Source organism: Pyrus communis, chromosome 8 (genome assembly GCF_963583255.1).
Source record: "Pyrus communis chromosome 8, drPyrComm1.1, whole genome shotgun sequence".
NCBI classification, from domain to species: domain Eukaryota; kingdom Viridiplantae; phylum Streptophyta; class Magnoliopsida; order Rosales; family Rosaceae; genus Pyrus; species Pyrus communis.
Genome location: NC_084810.1, coordinates 2,038,777 through 2,058,996, shown reverse-complemented (window position 1 = coordinate 2,058,996; position 20,220 = coordinate 2,038,777). Strand labels below are relative to the sequence as shown.

Sequence of the window (20,220 nt, the reverse complement as noted above, 5' to 3'; positions counted from 1 at the left end):
ACCTTGATTATAAGAGTAGAGATTCAAACTCGGATGTACGAGAGACATCAACTTTGGCTAATCTACTCCACGTGATTTTTAGTTACTTTGTCTTGCACCTATAAATAAAGAAAAATGAGAAAGCGGGGGAAGGAGAAAGAAAAAAATACGTAGGAATATGAGGTTTTTGAATGCCAATAAAACCTTTTTAAATAAAAAGGTAAATGATGAAACGTATTACGAAGAAAATTTTACCTTATCATAGATTGAACACAATCATGGGTCTTATTGCACGAACAGTTTATATACAAAAAAATGACCGTACACTACCGGTGATGCTTAAGAATCTCTCTTTACTACGAGTTTTTAGTGATATCTCCATCACGGTGACAGAACAAAAAAAAACACTTTCAACAATTAATAGCAAGAGATCTATACAAAAATGATAGGCTTTTTTTTTTCATAGTTGAAGCAAATGAATCGTTTGATAATACAATGAGCACCAGGAGGCCAAAACTTGCTAACCCACCAAAGCCATAAAATGCTATAAAGTCTGGTAATTCTAACTTCTGTACTTTGCGACCCCAAAAATGGGAGTGATTTACGCACACCCTTTCCAACTTCTGCACTCTTCTTAAATCGGGCCATTGATTTTCCATTGATTTGTTTAATCCAGCGGCTAGAAAAATAGAGGCGTGCGGAAGGCGAAAAGAATAGCATGCACGAATCATTCCCCGGAAAAAAAACTATACATTTACTCCCCAGTTTCCAACAATGGGAGAATCATGGCTTGAAGCTCCAAGTCTTAAGGAACCAAAAACTGTATTGCTTTCTAACAAGCGATAAGATCAGTTTTCAACCCTTTGCCAAAACACTTCTACTGCTCTTTCGCCGTTGGAGACTCTGCTGTTACGGAAAAGCCTCCAGCTTTTACTTCGTCAGTATATCGACATATGTCATCACCTAGCCTGGTTTGATAGAATAACCGCCTCTGAAGTACCCCCAACGGATGCGCAGTGAAGAGCCACAGCAGGGGTATTGCTCGAGTTGCACTGTGTGGGACTTGTATTATCAACCTGAGAATTGAGTTCTGATTGCTTCACGGATATTGTGTTCTGATACTCTTCCGGGGTTAAGTTCAAATCAGTAACCTCCAGGGAGTTGGCATGTCCACATGTAAGATGAGAATCTCTGTCAGCTGGAGCAGATTCAACTTTATAAGTGTCAATCCCGTTGCCTTCAAACCCATCTGCAACTTCATGAGTGTCGAGCCCATTGCCTTCAAACTCATCTGCTTTCGGGTGAGACAACAGGGGAGTCGGGTTTAGTACATCTCTGGCAACCTTGCTAGGTTCAGTCAGAATTTCAGAGCCATAACACTCGATAGATTCTGGATGCACCTCAACAATCACTGCAGGTGTATGCTGAGCACCAGTACGGTTATATTCCGGTGCACAAGTTTCAGGCATCTTTCCATCTGGGCAGGAAATAGATCCTGAAACCTGCAAATTTTGAGAATCCTGATGCTTAAGGTCGCTTGCCTCTTGAGATGCCCGAGTTGTAGTTTTTGAATCATGGCAGACAGTAGTTTCATCAGGAACTTTTGCTTCATGTACCATGCTCTGCAGCTCAGTGGCATTTTCAGTAGAGCGGCAAATAGATCCTTCGTCATGAGCATCGTGATTCTCAAACGTGTCATCTTCTATTCTGACCTCACAATCAATTTTTTCAGTGACCTCCCTGGAAGCAGAAAGAATCATTACACAAGAGTCAGTGGCATCAGAATCACTACGATGTGACGTCAAAGATTTGCTTTCGACTTCAGGCATGATATGCTGGCCTTGTTGGGTCTCCACTTCCACTGTGGCTACATCAGGAACTGAAGCAGAACTCTGATATTCATCAACCTCCTCAGTTTGTTCATGAACATCACAAGTTGATTGAGGAGGAATGCTTTTCTCCTCCAGATTATCCTGAGAAACACCACAGATATGCTGTGTATTGGATTCAAAATCAGCAAGTTCATCAGTTGCCTCGTTTCCACAGGGTGCTGATGCTTCACTTCCAGACGCAGCCAAACGTTTGTCATTAGTATCACATAAAACGTCTTGCTTGAGTTGCTGATCCTCAAGTTCGGTGGACCTCACACCTACAAGAGCAAATACAACGTAAGTCATACAACAAGAAGATACAATTGACAGAAACAATGTGCTAAATCAACACATGCTCGTTTCTGCTGATTTCCTAAATACCTTCAGCAAGAATCATATTTGCTTCTGGTAAGTGCTTCGACAATGGCTTCTCTAATATATCTACACCAGGGAAAACCAATACATTCATGTTTTTCATCCTCTGCTTGCTTGATCCTTCAAGGGGCTTAAAACCAAAAACAGAAGTCCATGTTTCTCTGAGTTCCAAGATCGCAGGTATAACCAATCTTTCAACATTCAATGAGCTGAGAGCCTAATCGTGGATCAGAAAAACGGCACAAAAGAAATAGAAAGTTAGGGATCAGTACACAGTGAGGACACAAAAAGATTCTTCTTAAAGTTATGAAAGTGTAAGGACAAGGAAAAAAAAAAGAAGCAAAGGCGTTTGAACTGAACAATGACCATACAGATTCGATTCCAGTTAGAAGCCGACGGCACATTCCTTGACGCCTATACATATAGCGGGTCCCAATAAATGGCATCTCTGCTAAATAGTTCCCATGAATCCTGATCGACCAAGCAGCAACGTAGTGTCAGAACATAATTGCATACAACACAAACTCATAAAAGCCATTCTACTTGCTTAGAATTACAGCTATGTATAACCCAATGCAAGAGAGGAATTACGAATAAATAATAAAGAAAGAAAGGGGAGCGGGTTTTAAAGAATGATCACAACCATTATTTTAACAGTAAATCTTCTAGCCATGAGAAGGTGAAATGTAAGTTTGAATTCTTCTGATTTTTTGCTTCCAAGTTAATTGGGTAGGGAGAGATGGAGCAGCAGAAAATAAATTCCAATCAAACTCATTGGTTCCAGAATTTCCTTTATTCAGCAATAGAAGTCCCTATCGGCATTGAGCAACTAGAATTCTGAACCAGGCTAATCTGCTAATTACTAAAGTTATGGTTGGAAAGAAAGACTCGAAGCGACATCCCAAGTTTTGGCATCATTTACAAGAAATATAGCTACAAAATCGATACAAGGCAATTCAGAAAATGAACAATAACTGGGTAATTGGAAAGGCAACCTTTACAGCTCAATGTTTTTTTTATTTTTTATTATTTATTATTGTTCATTTGGCTGAAATTTTCTACAAGACTTAGTTTGCAGTCCGTGTTAAAACTATTTGTCAGAATAACTGGCCCAGAACTAGTAGAAATTGCATTGATTAACTGTGATGTAGGAGGCAGTAACATACCGGATGGATGCTGCTGAAATGATCTCATCACCTCTCTCTAGAATTGCAGTTAAGAAACCACTATAATTCAGTCTGCTAAAATTTGACCTGGATAATTGAAAATTATAAAATCATTAATAAAAGTATATATTTCTACACGTTAAAAAGTGGTGAAGAGATAATTTGCAATATATGGAATGAAATATTCTTTCAAACTTGTTTGAATGCAAACTATACCCACATAGAAGATAAAAGGACAAAGTAAATTATGTAGAGCTCTCTACATAAAATTAGAAAAACATGATTAGAAACACAAATTTATTTTCATATGGTCAAGCACCAAAACTTTACCTAGGTACATAATTCTAACATCCACCACCTTGAACTCGAAACATATTTATATTATTATGACCATCAAACATGTTCGCAGTGAGATACTGCACACCATCGTACTTATTCCAAGACAAAGACATTATACTAGTCCAAACCAATTAAAAGTAGTTTGGTATCCACATAGACATACACGCACACAAAACTGAGGATTAAAGTATGCTTACCCACGATTATACAGAATATTATGGATCAAATTGACTCCACTTCTGTGGTCAACCATAGGCAAAAAACACTCGTCCATTATTAAAAATGCAACAGCCAGCTTGGAGTTGCATTCAATTAGCTTTGAATCACAATCATCCGTCTGTGGTGTGTCACAAATAGAAATTGAGCTGATATCAGATCGGCGAATCAGAGTCAATGAAAATCCTTCTTCAATTTCTTGCCTCACTCCAAGAAGCATCTGAAGACTCACAAATAGCTGCCATGACAAAAACATTATGAATTACATACAAATGGCGACAATAGATAATGGATAGACAAATTGATCAAAAGAATTTCTCTGAGATCTCGTTAGAATTAAAACTGAAAAGTGAAAACAACTCAAATTCATAAAACATTTAAATCTGCATGCATTGTTAATAATTCCTATATACATAGATAACGCTTTGTAAGCATCTCTTTAAAACTAGTGTAAGCAATCTTCCTACAACTGAAGCATTAAGAAAAACTGTCAAATCTTTTAGCCCCTGTTGCATGCAGATCCCGAATGTGTGCAGCACAATATCATTTTACTACTACAAATAGTACATGAAACTACGGATGCATGCACCAAAGCCCACACAAATATTGCAATCCCAAGCTAATGTTACAACAATAGATCAAAAATGTAGTATAGATCAAAAATGTAGTACCTCTTGACAATTCTTCCCACAGAAGGATGGACCATTAAAATCATCATTTACAGCATCCTTTGCCTGAATACAGGATTGGTGAACTAAAAAGAAAAGGTTTTTTTTATTAGATTTTGCCAAATGTACTGAATTTGGGTAACGCAGATCAAATACTAATAACATTAAGGGAAAACCAAATCTAGCACGGAAAACGAAAAAGGATAGAATGTAGAGTTAATACATTTTTCCTCACACACATGGCAGGTAACTAATGCTGACGCTGCTAAATTGTCAGTGTCAGTGTCAATGCCATTGCTTTCGCATATATTACTGCCAAACTTCCCACAAAATTTGCATGAACAATATACACAATGCCAATCACCTGAGGGGAACTTCTGCAAAATATAAGAATAGAGTTCTCATCTGCTTCAAAACAAACCAGAGGTATAAACGATCTCCAGTTTCTAGGCATATCAAAATGCTTCCAGTTAATTCTCAGGACATCCCAGATTCCCACTATGCAATTAGTTAAAGTGATACCCCAAGGGCACTATATATTTACAACAGTCTTAGAGGGCAGAATGGGCAATGATAAAATGGCGATATAAATGTTTCTTCATGTAGTTAGAACAATTTATAATTGGCTCTACAAAAGTACCTTTATCTCTAAACAATTTTGGTGGAATGTTGATGGACAGCCATCACAACAAATCAAGTCCCCACCATCTCCACAGATTCCACACGTATCATCATTTGGGTCTTCCCAGTTAACACCCACGAAATGAAATCCCCGACGTTCATATTCATCCTGTTTATTCCATGAGTCAAGCAGGCATTGCAAAAGAGTAGACCCTGAGTCTACATATATATGTTTAAACGGCTCAGAGTAATCACTTTTGGCGTGGGATACAAACTTCGAAATTGAGATTGTTTCTCCACAGCAACCACAATGAATTCCATCTCTTGTAATGTTACCCTCAAGAAGCACCTGTGTCTTTCTCCTGTTCATGTACTTCACCTTCGAATTAAGTGATAGGGTTCCCAAATCAATCATCCAGGCAAGTACTGTTCTTTTCCCGTCATATGGTACATGGCCATCATTATCTGAATCCGCATTCTCAGAGTTCCGAACCAACAGACCACATCGCCTTCTATTTTTTGTCTTACGTAAACTTCGCCTTCCCTTGCATGCTGCACCTGCTGAATCATCCTTCTCAATAAGTAAACGTTTCCCTTTGAATGGCCTACCCAATTTCTTTTTCTTTTTCTCTCCAATAACTCCATCCACTGCATTCCCGGCCTTTTTCTTCTTTTGCTTTTCACTAATCCCGCCCTCCATTCCATTTTTCCCCTTCTTCCCTTTCTTTTTCCCCACCCTTTTCACAATTTGTATCCTTGCTAACATGTCAATTTCCTCCGGTGGTATCGGAGTAAATTTGAAGCTAGGCTTACAAAATTCGGAATTATTTTCACAATTTTCACAATTCATTTTTAGGGTTGTGTAAGCCTTGGTGACTGACCAGTGAGTCTGTCCTGCTGGAGTTACATACACTGCATCCTTGTAATCTCTGCCATTCCTAGGCCTATATTGAATGGTCCAACCTGCACGCATAATTAGATCCACTATTTTATCTCTCACTAACTGTTTTTGCTTACTTCTGGCGCAATCTCGATCCTGACCCTTCCGCTTTTTTTTCCGTTCTTTATTTCCCTTCTGTTTCTGTTTCCATTCATTATTTCCTTCTCCATTCTCACTGTCCTCATTCTCCAAATCATTTCCTTTTTTATCCCTTTTAGCTGGAGAAAAGGCCTTCACATCAAACTCTTTCCCAATATTCCTCCTTACCAGATATGAACCGTTAATTGTCATATTCACTTTAATTCTTTCTCGTGATCTCAAAACCATATTACCTTCCTTAGCAAGCTTTCCTTTCAAACCCACATTAGTCTTTTGCACCTTAAGTGGTCTCTTGTGCTCCAATTTTGACTTCTTTCTCAACGGACCAACCGACAGATCACTCTCTTCCGTTTGCACCTTCTTAGGTCTCCCGCGCTTACGTTTCTGTAGCACGGCACCCGAACCATCACTTTCTTCCTTTTCCACCTTGAGTAGGCCCCCTCTCTTTCCTTCCAACTTCTTTGCAAAACGTTCAAGCAACTGATCACCCCCTTCGTTTTTAACCTTGGAAGATTTCTTGCGAGACCCATCACTCCCTGCCTTATCACACACCCCATTTACCACAACTCGTGACCGCAGAATCCTAACTGTAGTTAGCACATCTTCCTTGACCTTTTTCTTCTCAAGAGCATCATTATCAATTTCTTCACCATTATCAACCCGCCTCCTTTTCTTCCCAGTCTCACCTACTCCCACATTTTCACTCTGACCCAACAGATCAACCCCTTCATCTTTTACCTCATTACATTGCTTGTCAGACCCATCACTTTCTCTACTTTCGGCATCCAGAACACTATCACTCACAACCTTATCACACCCTCCATTCACCGCTGACTGTGACCACAGAACTCGACCAACAACTTGCACTTTACCATCCACCTCCATTTCCTTCCTCCTTTCATTGTTTACCTCACTACATTGTTTCTGAGACCCGTCATTTTCTCTACTTTCCGCAACCAGTTCCCCATTGCTCACCTCCTTATCACCCCCTCCATCTGCCGCTAACTGTGATCGGAAAACCAGCCCAAAAATTCGCACTTCACCATCTGCCTCTTTTTCCTTCACCCACTTTATCTCAACACCCTCATCACCAATTTCTTCACCATTACCAACACACCTCTTCTTCCCACTCTCAGCGGCTCCACCATTTTCAGTCCCACCCTCCTCGCCACCCTCCCCCACAAATTCTTTCTCGGGTTCCTCCGCCCCGCCCAAAACCAAATGCCGGGTTTTCTCCCCGCCAGAATCCAAACCGCCCTGTTTCAACTCATCCCCTTTCTTCTGAACACCAATTTGCTTATCCCTCTCACCCCTTACCTTCCCAGATCTCAGCATCTCTCGCGATACACCCTAATCACAGAAAACCCACTTCAGTTTTGAACTTAATTACACAAAACCAACAGCTAAAAAGCTCTTCTCTCAAGAATTAACCCTACCCTGTAACCAAAAAAGTAAAGAAAATATTTACATAAAAATATATACTATATATGGAAATCAGTGAAATGTTTTGAGCGTGTACGGACTGACCAGATCACCAGCCGCGACAATGGGTTGACGAAGGTCCCAGTCAATGCAAAGTCACGGGGGGAAATTCTGACGCCTCTCTCACGAGCGCGTGCGCGGCACGTGACCCAAAAGCTTCAGTGGTTCAGCCATGGCGCTTTGTGAAATTGGGGAAGAAATTGAAGGGGAGAGAGATTCTTGATAGAGACAAGGAAGCCTTTGGGGATTTGCAAGCTTTCCCTTTGCTTTTTTATTTTTTATTTTTTCGGGGGTGATTTTGTGGTTTTCCCTCCATAAATTACAACAAATTGGAAATTTCTGTTTTAATTTAAATTTTTTTTTTTTTTGGTGAGGTGGATGGTAATTTTTTGTCACATGGGGCATAAGTCCTTTTCTCACGGGACCTTTTTCTATTAATTAATTGATATCTTGTTTTGAACGATTAACTATTGGAAACTTTAACGAAAATTTTTTGATACTATTTATTTTAATGAATAATTACATTTTTATACTAAAAAATTAATCTTGATACTATTTAATCTACTTTTTATTTTGTCTTTATCGTTAAAGCTTAAATTTTCAAGCATTTTTTTATTAGTTTTCCTTTAATTAATTGATATCTAAATTGTACATATTTATTTATTTTAATATTTGACTCTTCAACTTACCATATTATCTCAATTTACAACGCTTAATTTTTCTTTTGTTGTTAATAAAAAGTTTACGATAGTCACTTAGTGTTATGATTTATAGGTATTCATCTTTGAGTGAGAGATTTTAGTTTTGATTTTCGTCAAAAGTGAATTTTATGAAGGTTCATTGAAGACTACGCCACCTTCTCTTAGTGTAGATAATATCGTTTATTAAAAAAAAAATTACAATGCTTAATTAGTTTTGATAATTATCTTTATTTTGGGTTTTACTTCATTGTATTGAAGGTTTGAAGTAACGTCTGGGATCTTATTAATTGGTGAAATTATATTAAATAGATTTTGATATGTTATTAACTTAGGGATCGTTTAAAAATGTTTTTAAAATAACTAAAAATATTTTTTTGTGAGGTGGAGTAATGACTCGTTTGAATATACTTTTAAAATAACTAAAAGCAATTTTAGAGAATATGTTTCTGGGTTCCAAAAGCACTTAAAGTGCTTTCTGCAAAAAGCATCAGTTATGTGCTTCTTCCAGAAAGTACTTTAAATGTTTTTTTAAGATTTACTTGCATATTTACTAAAGATTGATTCTAAAAATATTTTCACTAAAAGTGTTTTCAGTCATTTTAAAAATACATTTAAACGAGATGTAAGTCATTCTAAGTCCGAACGGAATCGAGGACATTGAAAACTTGTGTTCCTAAATTGACCGAAAGACTTGTGAGTTTGTTTATGATAAGGTCGACAATGAGTCACAAAAAACAGTTGGATCCTGTCTTGTAATGTGCGACCAATGGATTCTGTCACCCACCAACCAACGAGCCTAATAGGGGCAAAGCTTAATTAGCAAATTAATCCTACAAGCGTTGCGTAAATTAAAGACGTTCACATCATGGTTAAGGTAAGTAATCCGTTTTGTTTGGCCGGATATGGTAAGTAATCTTATGAAATTAAGATAAAATGGCAAGCATTTCTATGAAATAATCATGCCTTTAAGGACATAGCGAATGAATAAACGAATGTACTGTGGATAGAAACATAGCGACAAATTGATATTTTTACTTACTTGAAAACAAAACGTTAAAAATGGAAAATATAATAATTGAGAATGTGATCGACTACTCCTTAATCAATCGAATTCATCATGGTTCATGCATGCAATACAAAATGCATTTTGAGACTTTTCAAATTTTCTTTATTTCATGCATCGGAGAGTGCTTGACTCTCGAGCTGATCATGCACTCTCCGAAAGAAACAAGCCCCATTGTATTTGAGTATCATTCAAGCTCGTGTGAGCACAACTCTCAATAACCGGTTAAGCACTCTCACAAAGAAGCAATTCATGCGTCGAAGAGTGCTTAACTCTCGAGCTGATCATGCACTCTCTGAAAGAAACAAGCCCCATTGTATTTGAGTATCATTCAAGCTCGTGTGAGCACAACTTTCAATAACCGGTTAGGCACTCTCAGAAAGAAGCAACTAGCTAGTTAGACACTCTCATAAAGAAACATGCCCGAGAGTTGCAAAGGAAAGGAAATCTTGGATGTTAAGGTAACATCCGAGATTTCCTTTCCTTTGAATGGTTGGTTAGGTAAGTGCTAAGTAAATAAACATGCGAATTGATGGTTTAAATTTCGTTACCGAAAAGTTAGAACATACATAACATTCCACGACTCATTAAACATCATAACATTTTTGATGAAATTAAAACATCCCAAAATTTCATGCTCGCTAACAAAAGAAAATAACAAGATGCAGCTAGGCTGATGACACAGAACCCTACTGCGAACACATACGATCCCAAAACATGCAGAAGCTCATTTCTTCTTCGCCTTGGCAGCATCACCGGCCTTTGTCTGCACATGTAACATTTGAAAATGTTAAACCAGCTCAAGAAAACATCAGGGTAAAACTTTAAGCTGAAAACATTGAAAAGGTTCGATAACCAGTGTTTCCAATTCCAGGGCGTACCCACTGCTTAAGGTAATACATTCCCTACCGTACCGTCACATTTTACTAGCACTAACCAGGACAAAACAATAACAATAGCGTTACCTTCTTAACTCCACGAATCTTCTTGGCTCTGTTCTTCCTTTCCTTGAGTTGTTTCCTTGATTTTTCAACCTTTGTATCCAGTCCATTCTGCACAAGTAGCCAAGTGTGAGAGATGACAACAGACAAATATATATATATATATATATATATATATATATATATATACACATATATATTTATGTGTGTGTGTGTGTGCGCGCGCGTACAGAGTATATATGAGTATGTAGAGAGAGAGAGAGAGAGATCTCAAAATTTATAAGGTCAAAGAGACATGCTTTGAGAGCCATATGCATTTCATGCCAAACAAACGACAGATTCTTTGACTGAAAGAAGCCTACAGACTGTGAAACCACATACAAATCAGCAAAAGGAATTGCAAAACCCGCTTTTGTAACATTTCAAGCAATTGTTCAGATCAGCACCCCAATAATGGAAGAATATAAATATACAGGGAGCAGCGAAAAGAAACATTATACTCAACGATATTAAAGTAAGAACCCACTCTAAAAGCATGAATCAAATACTAACTAAATGAGCGAACTTAAATAGACAGATGAACCTCCTCCAACAGTTAATCAACAACCTCACAGAAATTTTGTATCAAGCTCATTCCAGAGAAGTGTTATTTTTAAGATCCTCTCTCTCTCTCTCTCTCTCTCTCTCTCTCTCTCTCTCTCTTAGTCTCATTTCTGCCAGTTCAACCCCAATACGCATTGGATTTGTTCAAATCCAACACCGTACAAGGGAACCGGCCATACCATATAAATATAAAGATACATTTAACGCACATTTTGAATCACTACAGAGGTTAAAAACAGATATTTGCCAATATGCAAGTACCACATAACAAGATGGGAGCGAATAAGATAAGTTACCCTGATCAGCCTGTACTTGGGCTCGTACTTCTTGGCATTCTCTACAGAATCATAGATCAAACCGAAACCAGTAGACTTCCCCCCTCCAAAATGGGTGCGGAACTTGAATACGAAGATGGCATTTGGGTCCCTCACCTCGTACAACCTCGCAAGTTTCTCCTTCAACTCCGCCTTCATTACAAAAACAAACAGAAACCCATTTCAATCAACATTTCTTTGCCCCATTATTACAATTGTACTTCTCCCATCTCTATAACAAAACCAAAAAAACCATAAAATAAATAGATCTAGCAGTAAAACAGTCCTAAAAGAATTGACACGTAACCGAGTGCAATCTCGTTCTAGGATTCATATAGCCGATCCCACTTAGGGGGAAAATGCTTTGTTGTTGTTGTTGTAGTAAAACAGTCCTAAAAATTTGGACAAACCAATGATTTTAAATTATATCTTTTCAAAACCAACATCAAATATACAGAAACAATTCCCCATTGAAAGAAACAAGAAGCTCGAAGAAAGAAACCAAACCTTTGAGACATTGGGTCGGCCAGGATGCAGAACATCGATGACCTACACATCGAAACCAAAAAATCACATAGTAAAATCAGCCGACCAGGTAAAAAAACACATCTGGGTAATTTTCTATGTCCTTTTTCCTGCATTTTCTAGTTGACCAAACAGGGAAAGTACTCACGAATTGCTTTCTGGAGAGAAGGCGATTGGTCATGAACTTCCTCGTACGGATCGTCACTGCCTTGGTATCCGCCATGGCTCTCTCTCTGCGCCTCCGCTCTGTGTTCGGTTGGGGACTGTGTGTACGAGAGGTTTGCGCGTTTGAGAAGGAGGGGGTGATAGGAGGTTTTTAGGGTTTCGAATTGGACTATGCATGTTTTATAGAGCGGTAAAGCCCATTTTCTGAAATGTTTGGGCCGATCGAAATCGTATTGGTAACTCCGGCCCAACCTTTTTTTAGGACATTTTTCTTTTCTTTTTGCAAACATAATCTCCAATATAAGATTTTATCTAATCGAAATTGTTTTTATTTTTAATTATTTAAAAATGAAACTAGCCGGTGGCTTCGCTCATGATAGTTCACCTTTTCGAAGGTCAGGAAAATTTGTAAAGACATTTTAATCTTCCATGGCCACCCTCATACGATTCACTAGCATAAGGAATCGAACCCAAAACGTACCGTATGGATTACGGACCTGAAATTTGTTACCAACCACAAACCATCTCGTGGTGATTATCTAATCAAAATTGTTGGATCATAACAAGAGTGATGAAAATTGTTGATGTTGCAAACTTTGAAGAAAATAAATTTTGAGATGTTTATATTGTGCATAGGCTATTGATTGAGATTCGAAAATTACTTTTGTGACAGTTATATTTTTCAAATAAGGTTGAATATGGATTATCGGTCTTAAGAAATGTTTACCAACATTACAGAAATGAGAAAATCATATAAGGTTGAATATGCGTTTGGGCACATGTCCAACACATGGGCTGATAAGCTTGATCGTGGGCAATTATTTTTACACTACTCCAATTGGTTGGTCGTCTTTTATAGTTAGAGAACTTCAACGAAAAGTTTTTGGTATTGTTTATTTTAACGAAAAATCATATTTTTACACTAAAAAATCAATAATAGTACTATTCACTTTACCCTTTATTTTGTCCTTATCGTTAAAACTCAAAGTTTTTAATCCCTTTTTATTAATTTTCCTTTATAATTAATGGTTTCGACACATCAGAAATGAGTTTGAGTGATCGTTGGATGTAGACACGCACTTTTCAATCTGTATGCATTCCATGTTAAAGGCGCTCTAAGAGAATATGAACTTAAATCTCATATATGACAATTGTTGAAGAAAAAATAATTTTCCGTTGAGTTTATCAAACAGGAAAAGAATCCTCGCTGAATCATTTTCTTAGGGATCCCGTAATCGTGACCGTTTATCGTATATCGTGAGATTAGAAATCATTTTAAAATTTAAATTTTAAAATTAAATATAAATAATACATAATGAAAGCTGATCGTAATATTTATGATGAACGGTCACGATTACTGGATTTCTAGGATCCCTAGAAAGGATCATCGCCGGATCATTTTTCATCAAACGGAGGTCGATGGAACAATGACGTGGAAAGTACTTGTTGGGCCAGAGCATTATTTAGGCCCATAAACTTTGGAAGACAAAGAAAAGCCCAGCCCAAGTATTTTTACTAATATTAGACTTTAGTACCAGAAGCGAGTTTTTGGTTTCCAAAACAGAAATTTCATCACCGACTCTCTTCCAATTTTCTCTGATGGGGAGGCCATCATCCACCATCCACATACCGGAGAGACGACACCGTTCCGATCACGAGAACGGCCGGTACCCACCGCACTCCGACTCATCCGGCGACAACCGATACCAGCGTCGCAGCCCCAGCTACGAAAACTACGACCGCTACGACAACCGCCGCCACCGAAACCCCTCGGGAACGCCCCCTAGACGAAACCCTAGGGGCAACGGAGGAGGCCCGGAATCCTTGGCTCGGCGTCGCAGCCCCAGCTATGAGGACTACGAGCGGCACGACAACCGCCGCTACCGAAATCGCTCGGGCTCGCCCGATTACCCGAACCCTAGACGAAGCCCTAGGGCTAATGGGGGGCCGGACTCTCTGCCGAAGAAATTCGGGCGTGGCGGGAACCGTCTGGACCGGAATGGAGGACGGGTGGAATCGGAGGAGTCCGACGAGGAGCTGAAGGGGCTGAGTTTCGAGGAGTACAGGAGGCTCAAGAGGCAGAAGCTGAGGAAATCGGGGAAGTTTTGTATTTGGGAATTGACGCCCAGCCCGCCTAGGGTTGAGAACGATGAGTTCGAATTCGTGGGTAAGGCTGATGTGATTTCGGAGCGGTATGGCGAGGAGGAGAATATTGAATCGCAGGACAAGAAGAAAGAGAAGGAGAAGTCCGAGTCTGAATCCAAATCCGATTCTGAATCGGAGGATTTGAGGTCGAGGAAAAGGAAGAAGAGTTCGGGTTCGAAGCGCAGGAGTAGGAAATCGAGATATAGTGATAGTGAATCGGAGAGTGAGAGCGAAAGTGATGATGAATCGGATGAAGAGGAGGATCGTAGAACGAGAAAGAAGTCGAAAAGTAGGAGTAAGAGAAGCAGGAGCAGAAGAGAAAGGAGAAGAAAGAGGAAGAGCAGGCGTAGTAGCAGTAGCGAGTCGGATGAGAGCGAAGACAGTGATAGTGAGGTTTCAGATTCGAAGAAGAAGAAGAAGAAACAGCGAAAGTCTCTCAGTCGGAGTAAGAAGAAAGAGTCGGAAACTGAAATGGAGAGTGAGAAATCGGACTCGGAGAAGGGTTTGGATTCTGAGGTTGATGCCATGGCTGCTACTTTAGTGGAAGAGGAGATGATGAAGGATGAGAGTAATGCGGAGGCATTGAAGTTTAAGGAGATTTTCGAGGCTCAGAAGAAGCTGTCATTGGACGATGAACCAGTGGTTGGGCCAATGCCCTTGCCTAGAGCTGAAGGGCATATTAGTTATGGTGGGGCTCTGAGGCCTGGTGAAGGTGATGCCATTGCACAATATGTTCAGCAAGGGAAGCGTATTCCGCGGAGAGGAGAAGTGGGTCTTTCGGCTGATGAGATTCAGAAGTTTGAGAACCTTGGGTATGTAATGAGTGGTAGTAGGCACCAGAGAATGAATGCCATTCGTATTAGGAAGGAAAACCAGGTTTACAGTGCTGAGGACAAGCGGGCTTTGGCCATGTTCAACTACGAGGAGAAAGCTAAGCGCGAGCACAAGGTCATGGCAGATTTGCAGCGGCTGGTTCAGCGCCATATTGGGCAGGATGTCGGACCTACTCATGACCCTTTTTCCGGGAAGGAAAAAGAGATTGCTGATGCTTAGTTTCATGTATGTTTACTTTTATCTGAAATGTCGATTTCTTTTCTCTTTCATGAATTATGTCATGTATGTTACTAGTTGATTTTGAGCAGTATTGAATTGGATGCATTGGTTTGTTAACATCTAGTATTGTGGTGCTTAAAGATATTAGCTTTTTATCATAGTAGATATCAAATTGTGGAAACAACAAAGCTAGTGATTGCATTCTCAGTTCTCAATTCATGCAATCTCCGGTGTTCACTACTGCAAGAAGTTGAATCTCAAGATTCTAGCAGTCACTTTTGTGGTTGATGTATTTGAGCTTCGGAATGTTTATTCGTTTTCTTTCCCTTCATCTTGTTGGAGTTTATTAGATCTAATGTATATAGAAACTGATGACTACTTGCCACATCTTGTTGGAGTTCTGTATAGATTTTCGGTGATGGCAGACACTTTAAATGTTTAGGAAGGAGCTTGTACTTATTTTGAATTTGACAAGTCATGCATGAGGAATATTTGAACTGGGGGGATTTCAGTACTAAATATGTGATGGCTGAACTATGAGTATCTGTTTAAATTTTTGTTTCCTTGGTGAATGAGACAGAGGCAACCAAAAAAGCTGAAAAAATCAGGCGTAGATAGGTACTTACAATTACACGTCACAGACGTGTAATTGGTATATCGAATAATATGTGGTTGATGTAGGACAGAGTCGGGCAGCAGAATTTAATAGCTCAGCAGAAATGAAAACACTGACAGCATAAACTAAAGCAATAATAAAGGATAACTGGAATCACTCCAGGGGCCTCTCACCAAGAATTTTGGCATCTCTCAAAATAATTCCATCGCAGGATAAGAGTTCCAGTCTTTGGAAAACCAAACTTTTCTATTTATCAACTCTTCATTCCTTTTGAATACTGAATTACAAGGATATTTATAATGCCTTTAAACCGAAAGAATGCAGGAAAGTAAACTTATTATAGGATCTAATCCAAGATAGAATAGGAAATCTGAAGACTAAAACCCTAAATATTAGAATCCTAAAACACCCATTGATTTAGGAAAGCCACCACTTCTGTTCCGCATCGATAGTCGGTCATATGTTTAAGTACCTCCGATTAGCAGCCAAGTACGGGTACTTTCAATCATGGACATTTTATAGGTATATCAGAATATTTGTAGCTGGTCATACAATCACTTATTCACAACCTCCTGTGGGGCTAATAGTTTTCATTTCCCATCTCATGGAAAACTGTATAGACTTCTAACTAGGGACATGTAATAGTTATAGTGTTTAAGTACTTTGTCTATGAGTTCTTGTTTTTCGTGTGTCTTTCTGCTCGATGCTATGGTTTGAGTTCATAATTTCATGGAGCTTACTATGGTTTCTATGCTTTTCTTTCATATAACTTTGGCTTTCCAGTCTTTGAATCTTCTTTATCTTTCCCCTTTTTGTTTGTAGAGTTGAGGTGGAAAGGTAGGTTGGTTTTGACGATTATGCTGTTTACCTCGTGTCTTTATTTATGTACTTTGTTCAAATGAAAAAAAAAAAAAAAAAAAAATCATATCATATCATATCTCCTTGAAATTTCTCGCTCTATCAAGAACTCATGTTGATTTGAACTCTTTTTTCAAAGAATACTCCGAACCAGAATTCTTGACGTATTTTTTACGTCCGATGCTATCTTTTTCTTGACCAATATGTAATATGTGTTCACTCGTTTATCTCAATTGTATGCAGTTGGAAGTTATGGTCTGCTTATGATACTGGAAGGTCTGGCCAATACCAAACCTATCTGAAGTTGGGATCGCCCACAGAATACAAAAGCCGGGAGCTCGCTATTGGATCACAAGTTTCTTGCGCAACAAGCACCACCCCAATAGCGTCAGCGTCAGGCAGAGTGAGTTCGAGCATGCTAACTGGGACTTCGATGATAGGACAAAACAAACACTTTGGTGGAGATTATGAATTGAAGCTTTCAATCTTATTGCACAATACGAGTAATCACCGTGCCTCGATAGCAATTAAAGCTTAATGTAACAATCTCGAAATGAGCAAATTCGGAAACATCACCGCTGTATTTGACGACGGTGGAGACTTTTAAGAATACAGAAGAGATGGAGTCGGATTTCTTTGACGGTTTGTACTCCTTATTTTCGTGTTGAATCGAAGGTGACCAAGAGTTTCATGTGTGTAATTTTGCTGATCATGTATGTAACGATGCTTGCTTGGTATCATGACATATATTGTCTCGGTTACTTTTTTCATGGAGGATTTCGAACTCTGAACCTAGCCTATTCCTATCCGTCATTTACCCACCGTCACCGTTGGGGTTACATTTCTTCTCCTTCCCTCCCTCGTTCACCTACTCTACATCACCACCCTTGCATTATATTCTAATCGCAGAATGCGGTGCCTGGGATTTCAGAACCCGGCCGATTGATTTTCCGGTTTGATTCCGAAACCCTCCGACCTGAAACCAGCTAGCCGGCGTCCACTTCCCTAGTCCCGAATCATCAAATCCGGCTACCCGTCTCGAGCGTCGGAACTCGATGCACGGAGCCGGGACCTCCGAAGTGGATGCACATTCATCGTACCGGTAAAGGTAAAAAAAGGTAGTAAATTGCCTTTGATTACATACAGTAATTCGTTAATCCCTTTCCATCGCGCATGCTCTATGGAAAGAAAATGAGGAGAGAGAAAGAGAGAGAGAGGGGGAATGATAACTTTTTTTCATAAAAATTGCTGCTCTCTTAAGTAAGATGGAAAAATGATTGCAGACAAGACAACATCTTAATTAATTTTCTGGTAAGATTGAAATGGTCTCTCATTTTTTTACCAACTCTTTTGTAGGTCCATCCCTTAATCTAGCATATCTTGACTAGGTTAGTTCAATCAGTTTGTTCAAGGTGGGGCAAACCCTTCACCAAGTCGTCAAGAAACCCTCTCATTTTCATATTTATGACCAAAAAAAACGACATTTCAGTATCGTCATCGCCTCAATATGAGTTGAATATGACATCTCCTTCAATTAAGCAAAAACTGAATATCTTTAGAGTTTAAACTTATTGGTCAAGTGACGTGTTGTGAACACCATATCAATATCATGTTATCGGCTCATCTTTTAGTAGAACATTTGTTATGTCTAAAGAAAGAGAGTCGAGCCTAAAATATCAAGTGTATAAGTGTATACTTTAACCGCTTAAGCTACAACCTGTTATGCTAAACGCAAATTAATCACTTCCCCAACATCCATAATTATGATGATAATGGATTCTACTGTTCCTACCAACCAAAATGCCTACAAAAAGAGGAACATATAGTGGAGTGGAGTATGTAATCCTTGGCTTAAATTTCTACCCAAAAAGCAAGAGAAAAGTATGGGTCTAAATTAAAATAGGCAGTTTTGGCACAACATTTGGGAAGGCATGGTCCCCTGTGACAGCGGACAAGCGGTTTTGGTCAAGGGCAATCTTGCCTACAAGTTCATTTCCATGCCCCATCCTAGACCCTTCATTGTCCTCTCCCTAGGGCTCTTAAGTAGGCATTACGTATTCTTACTAATGACTCGTTGGGAACTGCCTTTCAAATAGCTAAAGGTGTTTTTTGTGAAAATATTTTTGGAACCAACTTTAGTAGATAAGTCTATACGCGAGGCATTAAAAGAATCTTATGCACAATCAAAAATAAAAATAGATTGTAAAACTAAAATAAAATAGTATATGATTATGCTTTGAGATGTGATATACACACATCCCATTTTACTTCTCACACATCTTTTGAATTTTCGACCATCAAATCGGCACACCCCTTATGCTTTTTACTATTAGAAATCATGGATGGTGACAACAAATTGAAACCAAAGAATTAAAATGTTGGCATAACAAATGCATCACATCAATTAAACGCGCATTGCCATAAGCATGTAAATTTAACATTATGTTGTCTCTTCCTTTTTTTTTTTCACTTTAACAAAACAACTTTTGATTTTTGTTGTATTTGCTAAAGAAACATTCTTTGTCTCACTTGACAAGGTGAGTAGGTGACAACAAATTATGGATAAAGTACCCAAAAAAGGGGGAAGTTCTCGCAATGCCCTCGAACTTTCAATTTGGTAATTGAGTTCCACCAATCTTTTGAAAATATCGTCAAGTCTGTTAACTTTTTCGTCAAATTAAGGGTTATTTTCATCTGTTTGAATGGAGAAAGCAGAAAAAGCATGATGTTTCTTATTATAAACGGCAGGTTGACGCATACTTTTAAAGATTATGAGACAAGTAACCAAATCGAAAGTTGTGAAGGCAAACTAAAACAAAATCATAAGTTGTGAGGCATTGTTGAAACAAAATCATAAGTTTGTGAGGCGTTGCTGAATTTTTCTGTAAAAGATTCATGCTGAGGAAAATTTCAAATGTTGGTGTGTTTTTTATTTAAACTTGAGTACAACAAAATGAATATACTGCTTTAGTCACGTTAAAGTTTCAAATATACGTTGTTTGTATTTTCAGCTCCAAAAATGCAATGCATGTGTAATATCAATTATGACGTTTTTATTGTGTCCGAAATACGATGCGATATGTCTTATGTTAATATACAAGTAGAATGAATTTTTTTTAAGCATTTTTTTTTACTCATACAATAACATATAATATATATGTCTGTATTTCGAGCATATTGAAAAATCTTTTGTCGGTTAAAAGGAAGGAGGGGAGGTGGGGTCCCATTTATGATTCTTTCGGTTATGGACAAAGAACGAAAGAGTGCCCAATTGGCCATGAATGAGGGAGGACTTTTTTGTTTTTGGTCATTTGTGTAACGTAATATGTAAACCCAACCTTTTCCCAGCAAAATCCAAACCCTTTTGCAATTTTAAGCCCCCCCTTTCCTTTTCAGTTTATTCTCTCTCGAATCTCTCCCCATGTGACTTCATCTCTCTCTGTCAATTCAGTTTTTCAATTTCTTATCAAAATTCTGGTT

General features: G+C 38.6%; 3 protein-coding genes across 3 annotated transcripts; 1 reads left to right on the top strand and 2 right to left on the bottom strand.

The window, feature by feature from the left end:
- Positions 1-431: 431 nt before the first annotated feature.
- Positions 432-7,609, bottom strand: LOC137741839 (uncharacterized). Its single transcript, XM_068481544.1, has 8 exons — positions 5,255-7,609; positions 4,838-4,991; positions 4,618-4,700; positions 3,928-4,184; positions 3,392-3,478; positions 2,597-2,696; positions 2,232-2,442; positions 432-2,128 (listed from the first exon to the last, which is right to left on the bottom strand). The coding sequence occupies exons 1-8, from the start codon at positions 7,607-7,609 to the stop codon at positions 939-941; spliced, it is 4,437 nt and encodes a 1,478-aa protein (XP_068337645.1). The 3' UTR covers positions 432-938.
- Positions 7,610-10,053: 2,444 nt separating this feature from the next.
- On the bottom strand, positions 10,054-12,202 carry LOC137742414 (small ribosomal subunit protein eS24z-like). The gene is made up of 5 exons (XM_068482274.1): positions 12,052-12,202; positions 11,886-11,927; positions 11,361-11,531; positions 10,486-10,572; positions 10,054-10,286 (listed from the first exon to the last, which is right to left on the bottom strand). Exons 1-5 carry the CDS (start codon positions 12,124-12,126, stop codon positions 10,248-10,250), a joined length of 414 nt encoding a protein of 137 aa, XP_068338375.1. The 5' UTR covers positions 12,127-12,202; the 3' UTR covers positions 10,054-10,247.
- Positions 12,203-13,625: 1,423 nt separating this feature from the next.
- Positions 13,626-17,320, top strand: LOC137742179 (uncharacterized). The gene is made up of 2 exons (XM_068481966.1): positions 13,626-15,272; positions 16,984-17,320. The coding sequence occupies exon 1, from the start codon at positions 13,668-13,670 to the stop codon at positions 15,264-15,266; it is 1,599 nt and encodes a 532-aa protein (XP_068338067.1). The 5' UTR covers positions 13,626-13,667; the 3' UTR covers positions 15,267-15,272; positions 16,984-17,320.
- The last annotated feature ends 2,900 nt before the right edge of the window (positions 17,321-20,220 follow it).

Coding starts and splice junctions, on each gene's coding strand:
- LOC137741839 (XM_068481544.1), bottom strand. CDS start 7,609: ATGCTGAGATCTGGGAAGGTAAGGGGTGAGAGGGATAAGCAAATTGGT. Junction 3,479..3,927: donor AATATTCTGTATAATCGTGG/GTAAGCATACTT, acceptor TCAATTATCCAG/GTCAAATTTTAGCAGACTGA. Junction 2,443..2,596: donor TTCTAACTGGAATCGAATCT/GTATGGTCATTG, acceptor ATCCACGATTAG/GCTCTCAGCTCATTGAATGT.
- LOC137742414 (XM_068482274.1), bottom strand. CDS start 12,126: ATGGCGGATACCAAGGCAGTGACGATCCGTACGAGGAAGTTCATGACC. Junction 10,573..11,360: donor CCAAGTACAGGCTGATCAGG/GTAACTTATCTT, acceptor CTACTTGTGCAG/AATGGACTGGATACAAAGGT. Junction 10,287..10,485: donor AGATTCGTGGAGTTAAGAAG/GTAACGCTATTG, acceptor TTACATGTGCAG/ACAAAGGCCGGTGATGCTGC.
- LOC137742179 (XM_068481966.1), top strand. CDS start 13,668: ATGGGGAGGCCATCATCCACCATCCACATACCGGAGAGACGACACCGT.